The 23,055-nt window shown below is 43.3% G+C and overlaps 1 protein-coding gene across 7 annotated transcripts in view; it reads left to right on the forward strand.

Annotated features, from left to right (window-relative positions):
* The window catches only part of CEP170B (centrosomal protein 170B), a 59,386-nt gene extending 36,906 nt beyond the window's left edge, over positions 1 to 22,480 (forward strand). For 2 of the 7 annotated variants that reach the window (XM_042048415.1, XM_042048417.1), the window contains 11 exons: positions 164 to 349; positions 544 to 652; positions 2,099 to 3,865; positions 7,105 to 7,354; positions 9,622 to 9,781; positions 13,631 to 13,669; positions 14,224 to 14,367; positions 15,864 to 15,952; positions 16,503 to 16,596; positions 17,528 to 17,579; positions 18,309 to 22,480. In XM_042048415.1, the coding sequence (XP_041904349.1) occupies positions 164 to 349; positions 544 to 652; positions 2,099 to 3,865; positions 7,105 to 7,354; positions 9,622 to 9,781; positions 13,631 to 13,669; positions 14,224 to 14,367; positions 15,864 to 15,952; positions 16,503 to 16,596; positions 17,528 to 17,579; positions 18,309 to 18,544 (3,126 nt within the window). In that variant the 3' untranslated portion in view covers positions 18,545 to 22,480. The remainder of the gene's footprint in view (positions 1 to 163; positions 350 to 543; positions 653 to 2,098; positions 3,866 to 7,104; positions 7,355 to 9,621; positions 9,782 to 13,630; positions 13,670 to 14,223; positions 14,368 to 15,863; positions 15,953 to 16,502; positions 16,597 to 17,527; positions 17,580 to 18,308) is intronic. The other 5 variants (XM_042048416.1, XM_042048421.1, XM_042048420.1 and 2 more) reach the window with 3 other exon arrangements.
* The last annotated feature ends 575 nt before the right edge of the window (positions 22,481 to 23,055 follow it).

Genomic DNA, 23,055 nt, shown 5'->3' on the forward strand with positions numbered 1-23,055 from the left:
CAGAAGAAAATTATTTACACAGTTCTCATGGAAGCATTGGTGAGTGTTTCTGGCCCCTTGGGATCACAGTTTGTGTGTGACTAATGTTTCACGGATTTGGATTTTCGACTAATGTTTTTCTGTTTTCTTGCATTTTAATATTCCCATGCAAACATCTTTTCAGGTTTTTGGTGTTCTTGAGTCGCCTGAATTTTCCAGAATCTCTTCAGCCTTTAGGCCAATAATTAAAGGTGAAAAAGATGACTCCGGTTCTCAGCATCTAATCAGTGAAAATGGCACTAGTCAGAAGTCACCCTTGCTCCAGGCATTTTCCTCAAAAGCTGTGAATGGGTCCCAGGCTGAAGCGCAGGTATGGGCAGCCCAGGTGGATTTCCTGGGATAGTGGAGGTGTAGATGGGTTTTCTGTCTGGATGTAAATGTGATGTGTAGCTTGATTTCCATCTTGAGCAGACCGAGTGATGTCTGTATGAGAGGAGAGATTTTGTGGCTAGGATTTGGTGTACAAACCGTCTTTCTGACCTCATTTTCCCCACCTTATTGTAGATGTCTGCAGCCGCTCAAGGGAGTCAGAAGTGGGTGTCAAGGTGGGCGAGCCTCGCGGACAGTTACTCTGACTCTGGATCTGTCTCTGGGCAGGTTGATGGAAGTGCAGGTAAGTCTCATCTGACACCGCTGTTTGAGGGTAGCTGAATCTAAACCAGGATGATAGAAAAAGCAGAAATTAAGGGCATCTGTGTGCCTGGCTGTAGCTTATTTTCTGTTTTAGCTACAGTAGTTGGAGATGGGAAGCACTGAGTGAATTGTTCCTAGTGGATTGAAGATGGAGAGAGCCTCTGGTTTGCATTTTGGAGTTATTCAAGAGGTTCTTAAATATTAGGTTTGACATGACTAAGGGGAACCTGGGAAGGAGAAAGCTTATAAGGGCTTTGGGTGCTAACCAGCCCTGAGCTGTGATTCCTTAGACTGCCTTATGATGCCGGATGAGAACCCTCTGCACGTAGCCTTGGAGTTAGTTCCTGACTTGCATGTTTTTTGTGTACTTCTCCTGTGTCTGGCTGTGCTGAGAATTTAGGCTGTTCTAGGGTTTGCTGTTGAATGGCAGGTTTAAAGGGTGGAGATCAGCATAGAAAACCAGATATGGTGGGGAAGAAAGGAAGTTGGAGGACATCAGACTCCTGTCATAACTTGGAAGACACCTTACAGACCCTGTGGTTCTCTTGGTGTGTGAGAAAAGGAGAAAAGCACTTTGTTGGCTTTTGGAAATGTTTTCAATTTTTTTTTGATTGGGATTACTTGTCATACCTTCTTGCCATCGACAGCTATAGATAGATCCAGTAAAGATTAGAAGAAACCTTTGTTTCAGAGATCACTGCCACTGTTTTCACACCATGTAGGATACCTGACTCCTGGAGTGCTTGTAATATTACCATAGCCAAATAACCAGTTATCTTGGTATTTAATGGTGGTATCAGATACGGAGGCCTGGCCAGCAGCATGGGAGAAATATGAGCACTCTTTCTATGGAGCGTGTCCCTGCTGATAAGCCCACACATGCTGGGGCAGTGAGCTCTAATTCAGAGCCTCTTGATTATTACAGGCTCTTTCTCCTGGGACTTTGCTCTGGGATATGAGTGTAGGAGAACTTGTACTGTGAAAAACACCATCTATTTAGTCAATGGGTAATGTTGTTCAGAATGGCACTTAAAACATGGCATTACTGATGTCTGATGGCTTTTCATCTCATTCTTGTGGCCCGATTGATGCTAGATACCAGCAATGTCTTTATCCTCTATAGTGCTTGTACTGAGAGGTATATTATGGGAGAATGAATCTGACATACTAGCTTTAGAAGGGAAGGTGTTGAGCAGTGTGATTCAGCAAAGGAATTAAGTTTAATGTCTGTATTGATAAACCCAAGAGAGCAGGGACCAGCCAGGCCTTGATGATGTTCATATTAGACAAAACCTTAGTTCTGAGTACATCTTGTGAGTGCTTTTGTGGACTTGCATTTTGCAGGATCAAGCTCTTCCTAAACAAATAAATAAAAAAGTGGCACTGTTTTAAAGTAGTTGTTTCTTTTCCACTTAACTCTCTTCAGAAAGCGGGGTACCCCCAAAACCTGGGGAACCAGAAAACTCTGTGCCCTCGAGAACAAGACGCCTTCTTCCCCAACTTCCACCAAGTGATAAATCAGACAGCCCCACTCCCACGGTCCTGGTGTGCCAGGAGTCCTATTCTGAGGTTACCAAGAGAACCATCGTGAAGGACCACTGCGTGGAAGCCTATGGCAGCAGCCGCCTCTTCATCCAAGAAGACCTGGATCCGGATAGCCTCAGCGATGCCAGCAGATCTGATGATGGCTTCAGCATGGAAAAAGGCAAGAAATACAAAGAGAACAGCAAAATGCTAGAGCAGATGGGGGAAGACAATAGATCAGAGAGCCGGCAGCCGGGAGCCTCCCGGATCTCTCACGTGAGAGCTGTGAGTGAGCCAGTTTCTACTTCGTTCTACATTGGTGATGACAGCAATGATGTGGGGGTTCCCTCCAAGCTCTCTCTGAGTGTGACCCATGCTCGAGCAGACAAGGACAGCAAGGATCCAGAGTTTTCCTTCAGGTGTGCTGGCACACCAGTTTCTGGAAAGCCACCAGTCAAAGATGTTAGTGCTTACATAAACGCGGCTGGAAAAGTTGTTATTTCCCTTCATCAGAGTCTTCCTCAAGATCAAGAAAACATGTCAGGAAAGGAAACATCTTTTGTTCGACAGGAAAGTTTTACCAAAGATAAATCAAGCAGTGGTGTTCCTCAAAATAAACTCCCACATATTTCAAGTCACCCTCTGCTTAAAGATTTAGAGGCTGTTCGTTCCACTCGTATGGACTTTAGTCAGGACACTCATCTTCTGCTTAAGGACACTGAAACTGCCTTGGCAGCACTGGAAGCCAAATTGCTTGGTCAAAGCCAACAGCTGGAGCCCTCGGAAACTGCTGGTCAGCTGGAGGACTCCTTGTCAGGGGACTCGGATGTAGACACTGCCAGCACAGTCAGCTTGGTGAGTGGCAAAAATGTCCCAGCAAGTGCCCCGAAACGCAAAGCAGTCGCGAGCTTGCAGAAGGAGAAATCTTCCTCCACACCATCCATCCAGGACCAGTGTGGGCAGCCCAGCGCTCGGGACAGGCTGACGGAGAAGCGGAAAACACAAGCACCAGAGGCACCAAACCGAGCAGAGGCCGCCAAACGCTTCCAGATGAAGCGGAGCACTGGGACTCGAGGATCACTTGACTTTACAGATGATGAGAGAAGTTCAAACTCTCCCTACTTGCCGGTCCCGGATGCAGTTGTATCTGACCATGAGCACTCGGTAACCCGGCCAGTTCCCAGGAGGAAACCTTACACTCAGGCCACCAAGGAGGACCAGAGCAAAACGACCTCGAATGTGCAGAAAATCCAGCAGGTTCTCACCCGGTCCAACAGTTTATCCACCCCACGGCCCACAAGGGCCTCAAAGCTACGCCGCGCCCGGCTGGGAGATGCTTCGGACAATGAATGCGTGGATGCTGAGAAAACAGCCTCCAACCCTGACACCACTGCTCAGGGCATCAAGCAGCCCACGGAGACAAAGAAGCTTTCCCGGCTGGACATCCTGGCCATGCCCAGGAAACGGGCAGGTTCATTTACAGTGCCCAGTGACTCGGAGACAGCGCAGTCGAGGACGGGGTTTTCAGGCCGCAGCGCGGAGTCCTATCGAAAGATGGGCGTTTCGGACGTGAGAGCTGCAGCCAGGAAAACAGCGGCCGCTGCCTCTGCCAAGCAGCCTTTCAGCAGGACCCGTTTAAGCAGTGTCAAGTATTCCTCCTCATCATCCTGTAAGTGCTCCTGCTTTATATTTCTCCCCTATTCCCCTGTTTCTGACTTACAGGCTGCACATGGCTGCCAAGGATTAGTATCACAGTAGTACAGGTGCTGCCTTGGTGAGTACAAAAGTCTTCATTAATGAGCAGCACGGATGTTGAGATTTCCTCTGGGTTTGGAGACAGCAGAGCACTCTCATACACAGTGAGATGGTATTGTGGTGATGTCTGTGGGAATACTACAAATAGCTACTTTTCTTTTTTTCTCCAGTGGTTTTGTTTTTTGAACGACCAGCTGCCATTTGACAGTTGGCCATATTTTTGTTTAAAAGATAGAATTTAACCCCTTTTTAATACTACAAGAAATTCTGTTCTGTTTTACTTGTAACATTCAAAGTTTTCTCCCAGAGAGCTTATAATGGTGTTGGTGACAGCTGATGTCCAAAGTAGCCAGTTTGAAGGCATCTGAAACAGTAGAAGTTGTGAAAGCTGTTCCCTTGTTCTTCCTGTAAATAAATGTAAATACAGAGCTGGACACTGCACATTGATTACTCCAAGAGACTGACACTTCTGTGTATTTCCACTCACTTTTGCCATAGCTAAGGCAGGTGTGCAGTTGTGATTCCCACGAGGCAGAGGTGTGGGGTCTACATTGCCCTGTAGCTGAGCACTCAGCAAACCCTTGAAATATGTCGTATCAAAATCAGCCTTCAATTAAGAAAGAGGTGGAGGCAATTCAGATGACAACTTCAGGATGGTAATTGGTAATGGGAGATTGTCCCTGAAACCTTTGGTCTGAGTTCAGGCCTATGCCTGTAGTCCTTCACCTGCCATGGATGTGGCAAAGCAGATGTGTTTGCTTAGGATTTTAGGAATGATTGGTAGCCAAAGGGACACGAAGAACCCCTTTGACTGGATTTCTCAGTCCTGTTGAGAGGAATGCTATTTTCAGCAGTTTCATGATTTTGTAAGGGGGTCTTAGAGTTCTGGAGGTGTGTGTCCTTTAATATATTTTCATACAGCTGAAGTATTTATCCCTCTTGCAGTATTCATTTTTATTGCATGCTAAAAATGTTACTTGCTGCTTGTTTTGATTTGGATTGTTTTAATGGATTCAGCTTCACCTTTAATTTTAGTGATTTTTTTTCTTACACATGTATATGCATGTAAATCAGAATGTGATTAAGCTAAAAGAGTATGTACAGTCTCTTCTCTCGCCTTTTTTGAGATGATGCTATTATTAACTTCTTGTTAAACAATAACAATTTTAAAGCAAGATAATGTGGTCGGAGTTTTCCGAACAGGAGGCGCTCTTTGCACTCCCTCTGCCTTTGGACCACAGGCTTCAAGTCATTCGGAGAAAAATGATAAGTGTTGGCCAGTTCTTTATTTAAATGAATTGGTTTTTGATTTCCACAGCTCTGTAGCAGCATGCTAACACCTTTCCTTGTCCATAGTTACAGCAGATGATGCTAATCCTTCCTCTGAATTAGTTGCTCTTAAAATACTAACCTCCTAATTCCTTGATAGGATTGTGAACTTCGTGCAAGCTCTAAATACATGCTGGTGTATTTTGTGCTTCATCCTGCTTGCTGTCGTGTGATGCATGTTCCTATACTAATGCTGTTATAGCCATAGCAAATGAGCAGCTAGAGCTCCCTTCCTGCAACAAGAGTGACATGTTGTTAGACTGGACTATTGCACTGTGCCATCAAGACTTTTTTTAGCATGATACAACAACTCTTGAAAGCTTTGAGTGCCAAGCCTAGAGGATAAGGAGGCAGATGTGGCTGATTTATTCCAGGAGTTCTTAGTGTTTAGCTAACCACAGGAGTTCCCAGCTCTCCCAGTGGGAGAAAGTTAATCTTGCTAGTGGAGGAACAGCATGAACTGTCTGGCCATGAGACAAGAAATGCCAGTGTATTGTTGGGCCATATGAAGTAGCTTTCTGTGAAAGTCACAGATAACATCAGGATAATCCAAGTCACCAGTTCTGAAGGCTAAGGGCCTGTCTCCCCTGCTCCTCTGTGTACATGATCTGTTTACTCAGGGTAATCGAAATGATACTGAAGGAGCCAATTCAGCTTTCCCTTGGTGTACAGAGATGGAAAATCAGTCTCATAATTTTAAAATTGCTATTTAGTGACTGGGTGACCTCTTGATTCTAAAACTGCATTTAAAAAAAAAAGGGATACAACTCTACTAATTGAATATGAGCAAATTTATTTTTTCTGTGTGTGTGTGTGTATATATATATATATCCTAAGCCAAGGCATTTTTATAGCTATGGGTGAGATAGCAATGTCTAGGAATTATTCTTTCACTATATAGTAATTATGTATAGTTTCTGCCTGCATCTTACATGCCAAATTAGTTGGTTTTGTTTGTATGATGTATGATGCTGGCTTAATTCACTTGTAGTGTTTCAGTCTTAGAATAGTCTTGGTAACACAGTGAAGTCTTTCAGTGTTGTAATTCTAAATAACTCATCTGGTTCTGTGTTTGGTGGCTCTTCATTCTCAGGGAAGGACAGAAGGGAATGAAGCAGTACCTGTAGAGAGTATAGTGAGGCAGCAAACATTGGGAGCCCGGTTTTCAAATAAGGACACCTTGACATTTCCCATGCAGGGAGGACCTGGATGTCTACAGATCTGCAGAACAAATTGGGATAAGTGGGCAGCTTCCACTTGGCTCCAGGGTTTGGAGCCAGTCCTGACTGTGTGAACACTCTTTCTTGTAGAGTGTCATTAATGGTGAATTGTGAGGCAGGAGGTGAACACAGGGGTGTGGACTCCTGTAAATAACACCAAGCACCACAAGCTACTCTTCACTCAAAAACCCCTCCTTCTGCTTTTACTTGCAGCTAATTAGAAAGGTATCTGCAGGCTTGAAAATTGGGCTCTCTTTAGAAAAGGACTTCTGTGGGACTGTGAGGAGTCTGAAATGTGTACTTACACACAGAGCTTCTGTGCATGGAAAGCAAAGTCTGTGGTAATAATTTACTGCAATGGAGTCGTTAACACAGTCATTATGATTTTCCATTGGAATTTCCTAGTCCAAATTTGTACAGTGAATGGGAGCCGTAGAGGGGCTCAACTTTGAAATAAGCTCAGAGAATGTGCTGTTTTAAATTAAGATCTGCACAGAAACTCTCCTTTCCTTGTGCTCTTGGGCTAGTTTTGTGTTACTTTTCAGCCTTTTGTAGTTACTCTTTACTACTGTCCTTGGTCTGAAACCAATTCATTTTTTATAAGCATCAAGGCGGAGACCACAGGGTTCAGATTACACTTCTACTTCGGAGGAGGAATATGGCTCAAATCACAGCTCCCCTAAACACAAACGCTCCCATACTTCAACAGCCACACAAACACCGAGGATACGTGGCTCTGGGCTGGGCAAGCAGAAGCACAACGGCAAAGAAACGGATGACGATGAAGATTTTGATGACAACCCTGACCCATACAACTTCATGGCGCAAACAGCAGAGATAGCAGAAATAGCCAGGTGAGGTGGGGCTTTATCTGTTAACCCACATGTTGAAAATGAGTTGTTTTCTCCTTGGTGTTCAAATCAAACCCAGGTATGGGGGTAGAAGGAGAGGCTCTCTCCATTTGTTTGTGTGCCCACATCTCCTTTATATCTGAACATTGACTTGGAAGGTTTTCATGAGCCTTCCCAGCCTGGATGTGCTGGTTGTACCTTGTATCTAGAAAAGGCCAAGTTGCAGGGCATTTTCTCTTGGCTTGTTTCTTGTTCAAGCTGTGGGAAGTCTTAACTGTTTATACCTGCATACCTCTGCTCTCTGCTGGAAGTCACAGTTGTGTGTGTGGCGTGGTTGGTGTGAACTCTCCTAATCCTCTGCAGGGGAAGTCAAATGGATTAGCAAAGACTGAGTATGTAAACTGTTGAAGCTGCTTTGCCTGAAGCTGGTGAGGGAGCAGTAAGAAATCGCTGCAGGGCAGAAACCTCTTTGCTTGACACAACTGAACTGAACTCTGTCTAGACCTTGTATATAAATGAGTTGTTGCTTAGCTTGATGTCCCTGGGTTGCTTAGCTTGATGTCCCTGGATACGGGACTTTCTGTGTACTGGTGGTCTGATGGTTGCCTGGAGGACCTCAGCAATAAAACAAATAGTTTCTTTTTTAAACAGTGGCATTTGAGGTTTGTCATCTCTAATATGCAACTGTGTTATGCCAACTTTCCAGAAATACTGGTCTTCCATTGTACTGGCCATGCTTGAAATACTTTTGCCTGAGGAAGCTGCCTTGTGTCTGCTTTTGGCCACATCGCCCTCGCTGCTGCTGCGCTCACCTCAGGAGGGGTTTTCTTGCCTGAAAGTTGCTGTCAAGCTGCTAGAAAGTGTGTCAGCCTTCAAATCAGGCTGCTCTGCTTTCTACCTGTGCTGCACGAAGCGTGTGTGTGTGTGTGTGTGTGAGATGCCAGCTTCCCTCCCAGCAGCGTTTGCAGCACCGGGGAGCGCTCCGGCTCGCAGCAGCTATAAATAAAGGGTTGCGTCAGCCTCGTCTGGCGCTGCACGGTGCAGGGCTCTGTCACGGAGTCTGCCTGCTAATTGCAGTTCTGATTTCCCTTGCTGCTCCTGAATTAACTGGGAGGGGTTTAGAGGAGTCAGAGAGAGTTAAAAGGGAAAATGCCACTTGTTTACAGTACTGAATCACATAATGGAAGTGTTTGGTGACAGCTCTATCCAAACCAACAAAAAGAGGGGGGGGGTACCTTACGCAGGCAGCTCGAACCGTGTTTTATTAATTCAACTATGCATTTTCTTTCCAAGGAAATGTTTTGATGATCTGACAGTTTTGTCACATTGCTTGTTTTCCTTGTGAGTCCCTTCCAATTTGGAATATTCCATGATAACTTCTTTTTGTTTGGTGAGGTGTTTTGGGGTATTTTTTCATTGGTTGGTTTGGTTTTGGCTTTTTTCATTAAAAGAAGACAGAGTGTTTCAGATGAAGCTGACTGGCTGTAGGATTATTTTTTCTCTTGGAAGTTTTCCTTTAAAATTACCACAACAGCTACTTCTGGTCTGAAGGGGTTTTTTAAAGCTCTGCTACCAACAAACCAGAGACTTAGGAACTGTTTTTGAGCTCTAGAGCAGGTAGAGCAAGGTGCTGCCAACACTGAGTGTTAACTGGACACCTGTCAAGGGGCTTGAAGTTTCAAGACTTGGTTTCTGAAAACCAGATCCCTCTAAGGTATGCCATGCTTACCCTCATAATCCCTCAGCTCTTCTGGAGAATGTGGAGGCATATTTTGATTTACAGTCTGAAGACCACAAGGAAAAGGAAAGAGATATGGAGGGTTTTTTTTCTTTAAGTTAAAAAAAAAAAGTTTTTTTCCCCTGTATGTACTTTTTGATGGAAAACAAAGAAGTCCAAAGAAGAAAAATTGTATTGTAGTAAAAAAAATTAACAAGAGAAAAAAGTAGAGTGGATGGGTGGGGGAGCAGTAACATAAAATTTCTTTATGGATTGTCGCCAATATTTTCTGGCAGTATGTAGTCACTAGAATTTGCTTTGTATCAATTCTCTACTTTGAAGCTGGATTCAGGAAGGAAGTGTATTTATTTTGTATGCAGCCAGAATGTTCCTCAGCACCCTGCCAAGGCACCCCAAAAAGCCCTGCCTGCCCTAGTCTCTGCAGAGGTTATAGCTCCCACAAACCTTTGTGGCTCCTCTTTTTAGATTTTGTGAATATGAGGCGTGTTGTAGACCATGTTCTAATGGTTCTGCTTCACTGCCTGTGCTTTAGGCTCAGCCAAACCTTGGTGAAGGATGTGGCCATCCTTGCTCGAGAGATTCACGATGTTGCTGGAGATGGGGACTCACAGAGTTCCTCGGGGACGGGACCAAGCCCCTCCCTCAGCTCTGTGCCCAACACTCCTGCTTCCACCATATCCGCAAGAGAAGAGGTAAGGTCCGGAATCACAGAAACCTCTGCCTCTCAGTGCTAGTAAGTACATGGGGCATGGTTGTGGTGGGAGACCAGGGCAGCATCCCGAGTTGCTGCAGCATTGAAAAACCCTCGTTCCTTGTCTTCCTAAAAAACACAACCAGAAAGATCAACTGCCGCTTATTTAGAGTGCTCTTTATTTTGTCCTCTGTGCCACAGCCAGCTTTGCAAGACATGGGAATCATATTATTTTCTAAGACTCTCAAGGCTTCTGTTTGGAGTTCGGTTGCTGAAATTTGCATCTGAGGAACAGGATGGAGGGGCTGTGTTGTGCTGCTGTGCCAGGGAGCCAGAGCCTTCCTCTTTGTTTCACACAAGGCACTGACCATGTGCCCTGGCTGCACTCTCTGTGTCAGCTGTGTGTTCTGTACCTCTGCTGTGTTCTGTCTGCCAGGACTGCTGAAATGCTGTGGAGGTGTTGCTTGAATCCCTTGCCTCCATCTGAGTATTGATGGAGGAGGGCAAGGACTCTGGGAGCTGGGCAGGGATGCAGGCAGGTAGCTTGGGAAGTGCTGTCTCCCAGCCCTTGAGTGAAGCTGTGGCTTCCTCCCAAACTGTGTAGCACAGTTTGTCTGCACTGGGCTGGGGAGGAGAGAGGCAATTTCTTAATTGGGCTCACCAGTGCTGCAGCACAGGGACCAGCTCAGCTCAAATTTGGCTGCAAAGTCACCAGGAGACTCCCAACTGCTCAAGTAAAATTACCTTTGCTACTGTTTAAATCCAAATTCCCTCCTGTGCACCACCAGTGCGGACTTAAAAAATACACAGCTGTCTGCTGCTCAGATGGTTCCCTTGGCCCCCTGTTGTCTTTGACTCTTGTGAGAATTGCAGACCCATCCTAGGCAGGGTTCAAAGCTGAGACCAAACCTGTTACTCTGCCAAGAGAGTCCTTGGAGGCCCTGTGACCGTGCTGTGATCAGCAGTGGAGGTGCAAAGCAGAAGTTCAGGGAGATACCCAAAACCTCAGGCGAGTGTGGCTGTGGTTGTGCTAAACCCAAGATCAGCTGCAGCCTGCTCAGGGAGGGGTTTTTCCCGGGGCCTTTTGGAGCCAAAGTGCACAAAGGTTTCGAAATAACTGTGGGCTCTGAGATAAAGTGTTTTATTGCTTTGTTTCCTTGCAAGTGCCACGCCTGCCAAGCTGCCTTTTGTATTATTCTTTTCACGCAGTAAAGGCGATATGCCTACTGTACTTCTGACTTGCAAGTGAAACATTTTACTCAGCTCCCACTTGCGTGCAGAAAAGCAGGGGAGGAAGAGCAGCACACCTAAGTTTTTTGTGGAGTCCCACTGAGGAGTTCAACCATCAGTCAGCTCATACAGAGGGATGTTCCCAGCTGCTAGAGGATGACACCTGCAAAACAGTGTTTCTGCTCTGTGCAAAATGACACTCTCCAAAGCGTGATGCTGAATGGCAAAATCACAAACCCAAGATTGCTTGGACCTGGGTGAGGATTTCTCTGTGGCTTTGCAGTGCTGCTGTGTGGGGACTTGCCAGTCAGTCCCTCACAGTAGTCAGGAGAGCAAATGTAGGACTGTCACACTGTAGGGAATAGTCCTGGCAGTGCTCACTACTAGAGCAGTTTTTGAGATCTTAGGGTGGTGTAAAGGATGTAGCACTGATGTGAGCCTGTGAAGACAGATCAGGAGCCATAAGCTTTGGTGTGTCCACGTAGTGGCTGAAAACACTCTAAAGGCTTCTGATGAGGCTCACTCTGAATAGGAGTGGATATCAGCATGATTTCAGCAGGGCCAGCAGCTGGCAGGCCATTAGAGTTACGCCCAAAATGCCACAGTGCATCAGTGTTGCTGCCTTACATTAGTGATAGCCAGGAACGAGTTCCATCAGCAGGGCTTTCTGCTGGCAGTGCTGAGATGTGGAGCTGGATCCTGAATAGATTGGGATCCTAAACAGTGCAGCTTGGGAGTCTTGTAGCGAATGGCAACAACATAAACTGATGTGAGTTTAATAAACAGACATCTCATCTTTGGTACTGGACCAAATTCAGCACCAGTGCACCACCACACCTTCTTCCCACAGTCTGAGTATTGTTGAAACTGTGCTAAATTAATAATTTTGGCTTGATGCGGAGAAGTTGCTGGGAAATAGCTGAAGATCAGTGTGGGTGATGCTATGCACTGTGAATTTTGTTGGTGCTTATCAAACAACTTTATATTAAATATTCTGGGAAAGGACGTAGTGATGAGAAATAGCTATCATGGTGATAATAGTAATATATTGAAACATCTGATAAAAGGGATTATGTGAAAATACAAGAAAAGTTTGGTATGTGTGGCTGTCTCTTATGCTGCTCTGGCTCATGCAGTGTTGTATGCCATTCTGCATTCTAGTACTAAATATTTATATCTATTCCAAAAAAGTGGGGGAAAATGCAGGAAAAATAAGTACTGATACTGGAATCACTTTTGAGTGTTTAATGCTGTACCAGAAATGTCATTTAGGACCAGTGTGTGGCACAGCATTTCTCAGCCTCAAATGAACTGCTTTTTAAATGACTTTTATTAAGAAGCTTGGCTAAAGATTAAATTAGGAGTATCCTCTTATAAGTTAAGGTGGAGCCTTAGATTTAAACCTTATTCTTCATGTTCTGTCCTTTCAGGTTCAGTGCTGGATTGGATATTTGCCAGGGAGGTTTTCCATTTCCCCAGTTGCATGTTTGGGGTGATTTTGTTTTGTTTTTCTAGCCTCAGCTGTACAGTTCATGATAACATAGATTCTTGGCACATAGGGCTGAGGACTGTTACAAATTAAGCAAATTAAAAAAACCAAAACCAAACAGAACAAAAAAAAAAGGAGTTCAGCAAGGGTGAAACCTTCGTGATTCCTGTTTACCAAAGCCATGGGTTGTTTGGGATGCTTTGGTTTGTGGGTGTGTAGGTTTTGCAGGATGCAGCTTTCTTGAAGAGCTGAACCATCAAACTTAAACCTCAGCTGCTGCAAACACTGTCAAGTTGGGTGATCCCAAACCACTGTCTACTTCTGCGAATTTCAGCCCTGCATAAAGTTCTTTTGGCAGGTCTTCTTATAAAAAGTTGATAATGATATAACAAAAACTAAAGAGCCCTATTAAGTTTGTAAAGTTGTTGTGTAACATACTCAGTATGAGTGTTGGTATGACAAGAGGAAATGCTTATGGGTGTGGCGGGGAAGAGAAAACGTGAGAAAAGAACAGGTCATGTACAGAAATCTCCAGTGATGGTGGAGCAGGCACTGTCCTTACCTTGTTTTCAGCTGGTTGTGCTGAGACCTGCTCATTGTAGCAGTATCTCATTCCCTTCTGACACTTTCACTGCCACAAACAGCCTTAACTTAGTGATTCTGCACTTGATGAAAGGAAGCTTATAAGCTATACATTTTGGCTGTTTTGCCTCTGCACCGTAATATCTCACATCTGCTGCCTGTGTATAACCCAAGTGCTGCTGCATAGAGTGTGGGGAGCCTGGACCTTGGATGGCACATGGTTTGCTCACAGGAGATGTGTGCTTAGCCAACCAAAGAGCCTCTTGGGCTGGATGTTCAGCCCTTTCCCAGAGAGCTCTGGATTTCACTCTGCACAGTCTGGTTTGGAGTAACTGGGGAGCTGCCCGAGGCCACCTCAGCAGAACTGGCTGGTGACCAGGATCTCTGTGGACTTCAGTGCATGATGGGGGGTGGGCACCGAGTGCTGGTCTTCAGGAATGTGCTTTTGAAAATGTCAACCCCAAATAACCCCAAACCCTGTGTTCTCTTTGATACTTGCTGTCACAGTCATTCACTAGCATTGATCTCTTTGTTTCTGTTTTAACACAGATTGCTCGTAGATCTTTTCGTCTGGCATATCCATCTCAGGTGCACTTTCCATCCCATTATTTTTGTATCTCTGTCTTGTCACTGTTATTTTCTTCCCCTTCTTTTAGAGTTTTTGTCAGTAAACCCAACAGGAGTAACTGTCTTGTTGTTTCTGTTCTTCCTGTTAATTATTTGCATTTTAAGTGATTTTGTATTGCTTTTTCATCTCTTCATGTGTTACTAAATGGTTTCTGCTTGAGTGTGTCTTTAATGTTGCATTGATATATTAAGACATAAGATGTGGGAAAACAGGGCCTTTCTGAGTTCTAGCTAAATTCAAAAAAGACAAAGATGTACTTTTCAAATATGTGCTCAAGACTCAAAATTTTAAAGTAGAACAGCCTGACAGGATTTTGTGGTATGACTCCACTGGGTAGGCAATTGCAGGATTGGGATCTAGTAATCTGCTTACGAACCCATACCTGTCTGAACAAGACTTAAATGAATCAGTGTTCCTCTTGGGCTTGCCTGAAAATCTCTAATACCTGCAGTGAGTGCCTGTGAGCCTCCTTTCCCTACTAATTTATAATGACTCATTACTCATTATTTCCAAGTTGGTGCAGCACATTCCAGAAGCAAGTCTGAACTACCAGAAAGTGCCTCCGGGATCAGTGGAACTGAAGGACTTTGACCAAAATATGAATGATAATAGAGAAGAGGATCCCTCAAGAAAAACAAGGACAAGAAACCGTGAGGAGGCAGGCCACCTTTTTCTTTACTTTATATATGACATTGCTTTAAGCTGCTGTATGTGTACTTGTTCTTTCTAAGCTGCCAAAGGAGGCTATTCAAAAAAAAACCCACCCCAACACTTCTCAACAGCCCAGATGTGTGGGTATAGAAACAGTGTTTAAAAAAGAAAAAAGAGGAACAGAATCACCCCTCTTGCCAGTACTGACTGGAAGTTTCCTTTCTTGTGTAAAATGCCAGGACAAGGCTTGAGGCGTGGTCACCTGGTTTTGGGAGGACACATTCAGTGTCAGAGCCTTCTTAGGCTATTTCACTGCTATTTTAGAGAAGAACTCAAACACCTGAACTTTGAAATCTGAAGCACTGACAATTTAATGGCACCTTGCTGTTCTGCAGCTGGCATCCTGGTTAGAGCTGCTCATGGAGCAGCAGTGGCAGGATCTGGACCTTAGGAGGGGTGTGTGTAACTGGGCTTGGTGCTGTGGCACAGCTGGCTTGCTGTGCCCTGCAGACTGAGAGCACTGCTCCCTCCAACGTTTGCAATTTGATGCAGTTCTTCTGGGCTGAGAGAGCAGGGTGACCTGAAAACCACTGGAGTGGTGCTAAAGGGTGAGAAAGCCTGGCCTGAACTTGAGGCTGGGGATGGTGTTGGGATGAGGGGTGTGTAGTGGGGTGATGGTGCCAGAGGGAGGTGGAGAAAGCTCCTGGTCCAGCTCTGGCTGTCACTTCTACTTGCTTTCTGCCTGCCAGCTGTGGTGGGAAGGAAGAGCTGGGGCAGAGGCTCCAGGGCAGTGCAGGCAGGAGGGAAGAGCTGGCTCTGCACAGCCACTCTGGAGGTGGAGTGTGACTCACACAGGCGCATACAGGGGACGCTGGGCTGAGCCACTGGTACCGATCCTGTCCTGTGACTGGTTTGAAGCAATCCCTTCCTCTCCTTTAGAGAGGTGCCAAGGCTGCATAAAAGGTGCAGCTTCAGAGCGCCCCCAGCTTAATGTGGGATTTCCTGGCAGAAGCCTGGAGGCCCTGCTGAGCCACAGGACTTGAATATTTGATGGAGTTTGATGGTGTTTTGTTGTTATTTTTAATAAAGCAGAAGGTGACATGGTGGGATACCTGGCTGTGAAGGTGGTTTGAACTCTCATGTGTCACATTCGGTAGTTTCAGTGAGACTGCTTGTGGGGCTTCTTGCATTTTGATTTGACTTTTTGGGGATTTTTTTTGTGAGGCTTGGAAAGTCCTAAGTGCTTTTCTTTCAGAAATGCTTAAATACTTATGTTATTGCAAACAACTGTGTATCTGTCTCTGGAAGTCTGAACAAGTTAGTATTAACCTTTTTGCCAAAGTGCTGAAATAAAGGTGCATGTCATCTTAATCTCCTTTGAACTTCAAATATTATCCACACAAACAAAGATGTTTCAGTGGAGATCATTTACTGTACAAAAAATTCCCATTTTGTAAAATGCTGCTTTTGCTAAAAGTTCTCCTATCTGTCCTCATATTTTAGGTAATCTTTGACAATCTGATGTTGAACCCAGTGTCCCAGTTATCACATACAATCCGTGAAAATACAGAAAACCTTGCTGAAAAAATGAAGTAAGTCCCTGGCCTGAAATACTGGCTTGCTGGTGAATTTGTTGACTTGCTACTTGTGGAAGATATTGTACTGTTGTCTTGGAAAGTTTTTTAATCAGGATGCAGGGAATCTAGATGTAGGAAATGGTGTGTGTGTAGTGAACCAGCGGTAATATGATTATTTGCTGTCACTTTTCCTCTTATATTTGGCCTTTGGAATTTTAATGCTGGATTTGTAATGCCTGTTGATGCCTAAACTTTGAAATGCTGCCTATGCAGGAGATACAGCAAAAAGCTGGTGGATTGTCTCTTCTTGCCTTTTCTGTACTAAGGTTCTTCTAATACATGCAGGTTACCAAGCTTGTGAAATCTTTTCAAAGTTTGTTGTTGCTCTAGAAGACATCAGTTAGGGAAGGACTTTGGAATGTTCCTAAATCAGCTGAAAGGAGCTTTGTCTCCAGTTGCTAATCCACTAATCTCTTTTGTTGCCACATCTTGTGATAATTAAGTCTTTTAAACAAGTGGTTTTTTGATGGCAATTTTAAGATCTGCTCTACTTTTTGTGTTACAGGATTCTGTTTCAAAACTCAGAAAGGACCTGGGAGGAGATGGAGGCCAAAATCAATTCAGAAAATGAAGTGCCAATTCTGAAGACATCAAACAAGGTAAGTCCATGCAAACAAGTGAGATACTAAAGACTTTTCATCCATGAAAGCTTTGTAAGAAACCAAACCAGCAATCTCTGGCCCTTCTCAAATCCATGTCTGAAATTTCTGGTCCATTTTCATGTGTTGAACTGCTGGGTTTTATTACTGTTCGAAGTGTAACAAAGTGAGTTCCTTCAGTGGTTTTGTTTCACCAAAACCTTGCCCAGTTCCTTTGTGATTGATCTTCAGAGACTGGGTCTCTTAACAGATGTTGAAATTCAGGGTCATTAGGCCTCATTTAAACATTTAACAAAGGACCACCTGCCATATGGTTGCCACAGCTTCAGTTGCAGACAGGTGTTTCTCATGAATGTTTGTTTAATTCACCTGTAACTGTTTGATATTAGGGCAGTAAAAATCCATCTCAGGGTGAATTCAATTAGATGATTCAGCGTCAAGACTGTGTTTGTGCTCTCATGACCTTTTGTTGTCCTTGAAAGGGATTGTCAGTAAGGATTTAAGTACAGCACTGGACCCAGCTAATACGATTTATGCTAGGCAGCATTGTGCAAGCCCTGCGTAGCTTGGTGCTGCAGCAGTATAAGTGTGGCCAAATGCCTCATCTGGTCTAGGAGCTGAATTTACAAATATCTTTGTGTATTTGATGTTGAGGAGGAGCCTTTGTACAGTTGCAGCATTTGATAGCTAAAAGCCACTGTGGGTATGAATGGGGTGTTGTCGCAGCACTTGGTGGCACGATGCAGAGCATGCTCCCTGTGCACTGGCAAAATGCACTTTCATACAGATTTGTCTTTTCTGTTAAATGAGCAAGGGGGTTGCCTGACTTTGAATCTTCTTAATCAGATAAGGCAGGAGGCGTAAGACTAGATTCCTGTGTCAGTTGAGTACTTCGTTGCTTAATTTTCCATTCTGACACTTTTGTTTCTAGGAAATCAGTTCTATCCTGAAGGAGCTCAGGCGAGTTCAAAAACAGCTTGAAGGTTGGTCACCTAAAATGTTCCTTTTGTCTCTCAAATGCCAGTAAAGTTGCAGAAAATAAAGTAATGTGGCCTCATTTGCCAGTGGAAGCTGGGAAAGGATGCAGAAGTTGAGTTTGTTACCACAGCGCTCTCTGATGAGTGCATATGGAATTAAGAGTAGATTTATCTTATACTGTCAGTTTTTAAGAACATTTTTGACTATTGAGATGTAGAAGCTGTCACTGTGGAAATGCTTTGTTTGTGGTCATTAGCATATTCCAATAAGATAAACTGGCGCAGGACTGTTCAGATGAAACAATATTTAACAGCTCTTTCAGCCAATAAGCTGTGTTATGCTTTTTGGACTTGAATTTTGCACATAGATCTCTGCATTAGGAAAAGCAAGACAAGCTCTTGCATCATCTAAAAGCTTAATAAAGGCATGTAAAAACATCCAGGCATCATTTTGGGCTCCTGCTAAAAGCTTGCCATTTGACTGCTGTAGTTTGTCTTTTCCAATTTAACCAGAAAGTTGAGAGTCCATGTAGCTTCAGTTTGGGAGAGGTTTTGCTTGGTAAAGCTGTTTAGACCTGAAGGTGCTAATGAGGAAGATAAACTGACTAAAATGAAGAAAAGTACTGCTTACAGTTCTACTGCCTTCAAAATGAAGGCAGCAAACTTCTGTTTGGAAACTTTGCTGAGTGCTGCTAATGTTGGTTTTGGTTTTTTTCTTTTCCTTTTTTCCCTCAGTCATAAATGCCATCGTTGACCCTACTGGAAACTTGGATATAGTTGCCAGTAACAAAACATCTGCTGCTGCTAAACAATCTACAGCCACTAAAGTCAGGACTGCTAACAATTCTGGGTCCACACTGGAGACTCTGTCCCCAGCACAGATGAGAAACTACGCTCAGAAATCGAACTGTGGGTCTTCTAGCTTACAAGATTCGAATTTCATTCCAGATGGAGAGAAATATGTGATCTGATACAGTATTTTGTATTGCTGTTATACTGTAATCTACTGTCGCATTAGTATTGTGTATGAGTGGTTTGTGGACAGTTTGTGTGGAACAGTTGTTTAGATTGCTAATATGTTGCACAAAAAAGAAAAATCTATGCTGTGAGGGTGAATGGAAAGTCTGTGTATGCCTTTTAAACAAGACTAGCACTGTGGAGCAGCACATATTCAGCATAGAGGCAAACTGATTTTTACAAAATTACTCACTTATTCTTCCAGTGTGCCATAAGAAAACAGGCTTTGCATATTTTCCATTCAGTACTGCTGAGGCTAAGGTGTTCTTGCATTGGCCTGTTTATAACTCTTCAGTTGTAATGAGGCTCAATTTGAAAAAAAAACCACACTTTTTTTGGTACTATATTTGTTTGGGTTTTATTTGTTTGAATTTTTTTAAGTGTACAAGTGAAGCATTACAGCTCTGTTGGAATCAGCGTGCAAATCCAACAGAACGACTGTGCAATATCATGGGTTTCTGAGAGAAACCCTTACTGCAGTTGTGTAAGATTCCCTTTCAGCATTCATAAAAAGGCAACCACACTGAAGTTGTGCATCTGGTTTTCAGTCCAAAAACCAAAACAAGACAGAATAAACCCTTTTGTTTTTCTCTTGGGAAAGTGTAAAAGTTAATAATGGTATGAATGTAAAGACTACTGATATAGTTACTATTTTTGATGATACTTCTGACCCAAAGTTTGGGGTAGGTACAAAAAGTTAGATTTTACAGTTTAGCTTGCTAAATTTTCATGATTTTGGTACAAATGCTGTCTTTAAGCTGCTTTTCTTTTTAAATTTAAATGTACAGTGTTTTCATGATGAGCTACAAATGCTCTTGGCTGGGCCAAAGACTAAGATGTTTGCAATTACCCAATTGCAAAGAAAAACATCTGTTCCAATGGCTCATGGAATAAACTTAATTACACAGTTGCTGTGAACTAGTGCAATCACTTGGCAGCACTGAAAAAATAATGGCTTCAATGTAGCTCCACCTTTATGGCTAGTTCTGTTATGAATTTTTTTCAATGCAAAAGTGCTTACAAAGACCACCATTCTGTGGTGTTCTTCAGAAACGATTCAACAATGTAAAGCACTTGGTACATTTGGGATTTTTGTGTCTGGATTTAATTTTTGGTCCGTTATAATCCTAGAAACACTAAGGGTTGTGTGCAGTTGTTTGAGCGATTTCTTATTTAACAAAAGTTGGGGTTCGTATTCTGTCTATGTGTTAAATTGCAAAACACTAAGCAATTTTTGTTGCTTTAAGAACAAAAATTTTGGTTTTGAGGGGATCTCTTCCAGATGTGCTTGCTCCCAGTTTTTTCTGTCTTGTATCGATTCCTTTTTCATTCTTCCAGGTCAACAAATAGTAATTGGGTAAAGAAATTCTTTTGTAGCTGTGGAGGATACATTTACTGGGAGAGGTGAGCAGATGAGTTCCACTTTGCCCTCATACAGTATGTAGTTTAACCAGTGAAAATGGTTTCCCAAGCTTGACTGCTTCTTGTGTGCTGACTATATTTTGGGGTGAGTAGTGGATTCCTTAGTTAGCTTCAGTAGTTACCTGAGCTTTTCTGCTAGGATGTTGTAACAGTGGGAACCTGTTAAAGTAATTTAAATAAATAGGGATGCTCACAAAGTGTTTCACCTTACTAGTGAAGGTGATTGCTTTCCTGGTGAAGCCAGTGAGAGCTTTCCATTGATTTCAGCAGAGACAGGATCGGTCCCAAAATGGGAGTATGTCAACACGCCATTAGTTTATTTTTGAGCCTGCAAGATGCTGGCTGGTAAATAGTAGGTGCAGATATCCTTCCAAGATTTCTAGTAGGCTATAAGCTCGTCTGCTTGTGTGGAGATGCCCTTCCATGAAGAAATCTGCTGGATTTCACATAGATGAATGCAGAATAAAAAGAATTTGCCCTTGATGTTGTTCTGCCTGTAATATACGCACTATCTGAATGTGTTAATTCAGTTGTTGATTCTGATCTGTCTTTTCTTGAAATACCTGACTGTGCCCTTGGTGAATATCATAAATGGTGGTATCGTTCCTGACATGAGACACAATTTTTCAAGCCCTTTTTAGGGTTTGAACTGACCAGGTGCTACCCCAACTCACTAGGAGTTGAAGGACCTTCACAGATAAGGTGTTGCTGTTAGTTTCAGTTTTGCTGTAGAGACGAGTGAATTAATAAGACATACATCTGACTTCCATGATTATTTGTTATTTCCACATCTTCATGGCTATGCGCAAATGGATTCTGTTTCTCTGCCATGTGTCCTTGATGGGACTTCTGTTTACTTTCACTTGAAAATTGCTTGATTCTTCTTTGATTCTTCAACACATCAGGGAGGGATTTTCTCCCTTGGTTGCTCTGTTCTGAACTTGAGAGCGAGCCCACAGACACCTTGCATCAGTTAAATCAACCTGCAAAATACAGTCCCTCTTCAAGTGATTAATGAGGATGCAACAATCAGTATCTGTTGATAATTTGGAAATGAGTGTGTGAAGGCAGGGAGGATGCACAGCTTGATTTGTTTTATTTGTGACTCAGCTAAACTATAAAATGCTTCTGTGTCCCAACACAATGCTCATTCTTGGATCCTTGCATTTGAAAAGGTTTTGCTGGTCCACAGTGAAATGCAACATATTTTTCCTTGTGTTCATTGCTTCTGAAGTACTGCGGTTTGCACTTGTCTGCTCCAGATAAGCCAAAGAGCTATCCACTCCTTTGCTGATTGTTGGTTCTTACAAGCAGTACTGTATGCAGCCATGGAAACATGCCTGTGTGACTCCAGTGTGAACCTGACCCATGTGTAGTGGTGCATCTGGGGGGCCCAGGATCAGTGCACGAGATTCCTGCTGGCTTCCATGAGCTGTGGATGAGCCCTGCATTGAGCTTGGCAGGGGTGATGCTGCGCTGTGTGTCACTCCCTTGCCACCTTGCTTTCATGTGTTTTGTGTCTGACTAAAGCAATGTAATGAAGGGTGGGATTTTCAAAGTCTTAGGGAAGCAAGTGCTCAGGTCTTTTTGGGTTTCCATATGCTTTGGGTGCCTGATGCCCTGAGCACCTTCCAAAATCCCAGCCCTCAGCTCTTCCACTATACTTGAAAACTTTTCAGTTCGACGCTTTCAAATGTAAAATCCTGTTAGTCTGTTCTGATGGCGTGAATGTAGATTCCTGTGAGGGTGTGTAGGAGCTTTGGGAGCGAGGACCCAGCTGGATCTATGGTGGTATCACGTTGTGGTCGTGCTCCAGGAGGAAAGAACGTCTGCATCATCTTTGAGTATTTTAGTAAAGGTACAATTAGTGGAATGTTTACATACAGCCTACTGACAAAAAAGGAGACAAAAAAAAAAAAGGTTAAAAAGTGTAAAGTATTTAAGTGCAAGACTTACTAGTTTTTTCTTGTTTTGCAGATCACACTAGCTATTTTTGAAGTTGGTAAATGTGTATAACTTTTGCAAAGACCAGACAGAACTACCTGTTCACTTTTGATGTGCCCCGTGCTGAATTGTGCCTATTTCACTCTCTGCTGTTGTTATGCTGCTGATTCTGCTGTTCTGAACTGTTCACTGGATCATTCCATTTGCATGCAACACAAATGCAAGCTGAGCTGTCTGAGAGTAAAGCTGAAACACGTTTGTATAACTTGAATCAATTAATGACTTTCTCTTTTCCGCGCCCTCTTGAAATGCTGTGTATAATTTTGATTTGTTTCTTCTGCCCTGATTTCTTTCCACTTTTGGTTTGATTTTTTTGAACAGTAATTTATTTTTATTTGGTCTATAGGCAGTGTCTGTACATTTTGTTTCAAGGTGATATTGTGGATGTCTTTAAAAAACCAAATTGTTATTTTATATAATTTTATCATAAAGTTGCTCTAATAAATCATTCTTTTATCATGTGACAGCGATTCTGGATTTTGTGTGTTACTTTGGAGGAGAATGTGTGTTTGGTGGATGGATTTTTTCAGCTGCCTGTTTCTCACTGGTGTTAAGTGCAGTGCAATGAGAGAATTGTCAGCAACTGAAGAGTCGGAGCACGACTGGATCAGTCCTGGTGACACCTATGGCTGGGGCAGATCCCTCTCCAAAGAAGAGGAGTCTCTTATCCCCCCAGAATTTCCAGGGTTGAAGTGCCTAAGTCCCTCTCACATGAGGGTGGCACATGTGAGTACAGTATGGTGATATTTGATTTAATTTCTAGTGCTGTTTTGTTTCATTTGCCACTCTTAACATGGTGGTTGAATGCAGCCTGGAAGTGATCATTCCCCAGGAAGAATGTGATTACAGATACATTTTTAGGCTTACTTTTTTGCTCTCACCTTATACATATAGTTTATGTGTCTGTGAAATACTTTTTGACTTTTTCCTTCATTCCACCAGTGTCCTCCTACCCTTCTGCAGTTCTGTCTGAGCTTTGCATCCTTCCTGGCACTTTTGAAATAATGTTAATTCCTCCTTCTCCTCTGCACTGCCTTCA

The sequence above is a fragment of the Corvus kubaryi genome, unplaced genomic scaffold, assembly GCF_017639235.1.
Source record: "Corvus kubaryi isolate FWS band 111438036 unplaced genomic scaffold, C.kubaryi_AGA036_p1.0 66, whole genome shotgun sequence".
Taxonomy (NCBI): Eukaryota; Metazoa; Chordata; class Aves; order Passeriformes; family Corvidae; genus Corvus; species Corvus kubaryi.